The sequence below is a fragment of the Rhagoletis pomonella genome, unplaced genomic scaffold, assembly GCF_013731165.1.
Source record: "Rhagoletis pomonella isolate Grant_MI unplaced genomic scaffold, Rhpom_1.0 Rhpom_scaffold_00022, whole genome shotgun sequence".
Lineage (NCBI taxonomy): Eukaryota > Metazoa > Arthropoda > Insecta > Diptera > Tephritidae > Rhagoletis > Rhagoletis pomonella.
The window spans coordinates 653,928-658,521 of record NW_023458576.1 but is presented as its reverse complement, the minus strand read 5'-3'; the positions used below and the strand labels follow the sequence as shown (position 1 = coordinate 658,521).

Here is a 4,594-nt window from a genome sequence, read left to right as displayed (position 1 = left end):
TTCCATAGGTTTATTTTCAATGACCAAAGGATTTACGTTTTCGCTGACGTGCCACACATGCTAAAACTTTTGCGAAATCATTTCCTTGATCAAGGTTTCCTAATTAATGGGAAACCTGTGAAAAAGGAAATAATTTTGGAGTTATTGTCAATTACAAGCACGGACTTGACAATAACTCACAAGATTTCTGCAAGTAACTTGACCGTGGCTGGAGCTCACCGCCAAAAGGTCAAGACGGCAGCGAATCTATTTTCGCATACTGTGGCGCAGGCCATAACAAGTGCAGCAAGTCTGGGTCATTTGCAGAACCAAAACTGGACCGAATGCTTCCAGTTATTCAAAACAGTAAGTGTTATTATATTATATTATGAAATTGATATATTATATATTTTACTATATTACATATCGTTATCTTAATTCACAAAGGCTCTAACCAACAGTTTTTCGTAATAAAATATAGCTTAAATAAAAATTTCAAAGTGTTAGTACCAAAAGCAAGGGAGTTACATGCCCCTTTTTCAAAAGCTCTACCTATTTTCGATACTATTTTTATAACGTTTATTGCTTCTGCTATGAAATATAATTATTTTTTTGTTTAGGGCCTTTGTGAATTAAGGTTACGATATATTTAAACCGCAATATTAAAACTCATATTCAAATTATACACCTTAGACAAATGACTGGTTTGACGTTCTAAACGTCAGGGTGCCTCACGCCGACTCCAGGAAGCGGTGTCTTGCTTACGGTTTAGCAATCGAGGAGCAAAACAAGATCCTAGCCGAGATGACCGACCTAGTCAAAAATATGAGGGTGCTTGGCAAATTTAGTCTGCTGCCATTCCAAAAAGGTAAACTAATACATATGGTTATCTCAAGAATAACATTAAGGGCCGGTTGTTCAATGTCTGGTTATCAGTACTTGCCGGTTAAACATCAGTATCGACGTTTTCGATATCATGCATATAACATGTGATCGATAAAGCAGTCTTTGTATTTAACCGGAGCTTCTACCTCCGATTTGTGCTAATCAGACATTGAACAACCAGCCCTAAATGTTTGTTATTTTTTCTTACTATATCCCTAGGAATCATTCAAAGTAATACGGCGTTGAAGTTGTTATTCGAGGACATTAAAGCTCGCTTTAATGTCAAGTATGTCTTGACGTATCGGCTAAACCAAGACGTACTCGAAAATTTCTTCGGCATTATTCGGTCAAAAGGCGGGTTACATGATCACCCTGACCAACAGGAATTCAAGTACCGTCTGCGACTATACCTGCTAGGACACAACAAGGGCGTATTATCCGATTCTGCTAATGTAGAAGAGGATGATACGCCTGACATAGAAATCACGCAGCCTCCGCTTACAAGTAATTCAAAATAATTTTTTATCTATTTCATTCGGCTTAAATATAAAAATATATTTTATTAATAATCGCACATATATATTTCACCATATTTACAGGTATTTTGCTGAAAAACTTAAGCTCTAATGCAGAACTGTGGCCGGTTGAAGAAGCGGAATTAGAGGATTTGGAGCTAGACGGACTCGAGCATTTAGCGGGATATATTTGCCACAAGCTGCAGGATGACATTCCCAGCACGTCGTTCAGGAGCAATGACGACCATTCATTCTCCTGGGCGGATCACCTTAATGAGGGTGGGTTATCCCTACCAAGCTCCTCTATGATGGTCCATATGCGAAGTCTTGAGTCAGTCTTTAAGGCATTGAACGAAGATGGCTTGCTCATTACAAATGATTTTGTAAAAACTCACATTGAGCAAGCTGCAACAATTCAATGCGACATTAAAGTAAAAAAATTATTTTTCAGGGCAAGAATGTTCTTCAAAATACGAAAATTAAATAAAGAACTCGTTGAAAATGCCCACAAAAGAAAAAGAAAAGCCAAAAAAACTCTGACCTAGATCGATCCATATGGTACCATTATAGAACCGTAAGTATTGCATAAAATACCAAACATGTGGTAAGTTTTGAACTAAAGCGTTTTTAAATTTGTAGAAATTAACCGTTCTTTACTTGCAGCATGAATCAATGTCCGCATTTCACACGCACTGATCTCAGTATTTCAGACTCCTAAAATTAAAATACTTGCATGCTACGTAAGTCCCTAGTTTAAAAAAATCATCAAGCGTCTTTTATACAAATATAAACTTATTTATTTGCAGGCAAGTAATATGATTTATCCAAAGGCCCTTTTCAGGGCCGCCAATTAATTAACAAAGAGATTAAAATTTTATGCTTAGATAAATACATATATACCAATCAACAAGAGGCCCTTTTCAGGGCCGCAATTAAGTTGACAAAGAGATTAAAATTTTATATCCTATATATATTTATGTTCTGAACGTATATATGTATGCATGTATCTTTTTAATAATTGTCATTTAAATTGTATATTTTTTTACTTAGATTTAAAAGCAATTACTTGGTTTCGTTATAGTTAAACTTAACTAAGCGGATCAATAAAAATATAATATACTGCAAATATATGTATATAATATACTGCAAAATAAAGACTATAGTAGTAAAAATTTCAAATCGAATAAATGTTTATTAAAACTATACCTCATTGCACTAGCTTCCAAAAACAGAGAAGAAAAATAACTATGACGTACTGAGCTCTGGTTGTTGATGCAAGACTATTTTGCTGAGACTGACGCGACACACACCAATACACCAGGTTGGTTTGCACTAGTTGGTGTCGGCTGGTTTACAGAAAAACTATTAAACTCCAGGTTGATTTTCGGCGCCGATGAAGCAACTGAGCCGAAGATATCATCAAGGTTGACATTTGAAGTTGGTTGTACATTAATTTCTAAAATAGAAATGTAGGTCTCAATTCAGAACTTAGCAAATATTAATTTGGATGGCCGCCTAAAAGTCTAAGACTTTTTTGAATCTACCGAATCCTTACCTAAAATATCAGGTATTGGAGCCGAGCCAATGCCAGATGAATTATCATCCCCGAATGCTCCAAGCAAATCGAAACTAGCGTCACTCGTTGTGGCTTGTGGATCTTGCACCGGCAGCTGGGGTTGGGGCTGGTTTAAATTGAGCATGTCTATTGGTGGTGATGGTTGAGGTTGGATTCGAGGTACATCCTCTTGCTTTATTTCGGTAGCATCTGGTAAAATAGGCGTTATCTACGGAAGCAGCTGACCTAACAGGCGTAGGTTTGTTGATCGAACTAGGTTTTGTCACTGTTGTAAGGAAAATAAATAAATAATTGAAATGGGCGGAAATACTATAGGGACTTGCCGAAATTATCCACCATTTCCTCGAATTCTAATTGCGAACTAAATATATGTTGTGCGTTTCTTATGGGCTTTGCTGGTAACCAAGGAGGATTCCTACTCGGCGGAAATTCGTTATCCGTGAAACTCAACGACAGCGAAACTTAAAAGTCATGAGGAACCTGATCGGCATCCGGTAAATCATCGAGATCATTCGAGGAAAATGTTATCAATGTTTCTTGTTCCGGTATGAAGCCCGTGTTGATTTGGAATTGACAAATCTTTAAACTCTGAGGACGTACCATGCCTTTAAGTGCATTCCGCGCATGATAAAGCACCACTTCATTTATGGAAAATATGGAAATTAAGCTGCATCACCACCGGCATGCCGGCCGCGACTTATTTTTTCCAAACCCTGTAAGCAAAGTTTATATTAATAGGACACAAATTTGTTATTACTGCCACGCACTCACCAAATTAAATGATTCCACAAGCACAGTGCATGATTTAGAAGGCGGCAACTTAGTTGATTTTTCCTTTTGGTCCTTTGGAGATTTGTCAAAAGCTTCCACAGCTTCACAGTTCTCAAACAGCAACACCAGCCCACATACAATTGAAAGCACCACTTTTAAACACGACATGTTAAGTTGAAAACGTTGAAATACCACAATTTACAAATTAAAATCGGAGGTAAGCAAGCATCGACCACTTTCTGTAGGAAAACATGCGCTGCGACAAGATATTATCACTTTTCCGGCACCTCCAATACAAACACAAAATTTTTCTATTCTTTTGAACACATTTCAAGAGTGGTTGTATAATTTTTGTTAACGTTGTGCTTAATTTGCTATAAGATGGCTTGAAAAATTGGTGAATTGTGAACACGTTTTCTCATTGCAAATTCACAACTGTCAACTCATTGTTCTTCGCCATATTCTTTGTTTACCCGTTGCCACATACGTCATTCTGCGGGAATGCGCAATCTTGTATTCTATCGTTCTTGGGGAAATCCCTCAAGGTTTCGAGGATAATCGTAACAATTGGTGTCAGAAGTGGGATTGTTAAATTAATCCCGAAGGAGAAACTACTAAAAATGGCGAAAATTCAGGACTTAAAAATTGAGGAGCTGAAACAGGAGTTGGAAAAGCGTAATTTGGCCACCTCCGGAAGAAAAGTGGAATTGTTATCCCGGTTGCGAGAGGCTATGGAAGCTGAAGGCATCGACGTGGACAAATACGACTTCCAAGGTAAGCCCGACGATACATCCGCAAAGGACGAACAGAAGGATGAGGCTGCATGTTCGTCAAAGGATGTGCAACAGACATCCGGGAAGGTTGAAGA

The 4,594-nt window shown here is 37.7% G+C and overlaps 1 protein-coding gene across 1 annotated transcript; it reads right to left on the bottom strand.

The window, feature by feature from the left end:
- Nucleotides 1-2,545: 2,545 nt before the first annotated feature.
- LOC118749598 lies at nucleotides 2,546-3,625 on the bottom strand. Its single transcript, XM_036484406.1, has 3 exons — nucleotides 3,279-3,625; nucleotides 2,935-3,220; nucleotides 2,546-2,835 (listed from the first exon to the last, which is right to left on the bottom strand). The coding sequence occupies exons 2-3, from the start codon at nucleotides 3,077-3,079 to the stop codon at nucleotides 2,660-2,662; spliced, it is 321 nt and encodes a 106-aa protein (XP_036340299.1). The 5' UTR covers nucleotides 3,080-3,220; nucleotides 3,279-3,625; the 3' UTR covers nucleotides 2,546-2,659.
- Nucleotides 3,626-4,594: the final 969 nt, after the last annotated feature.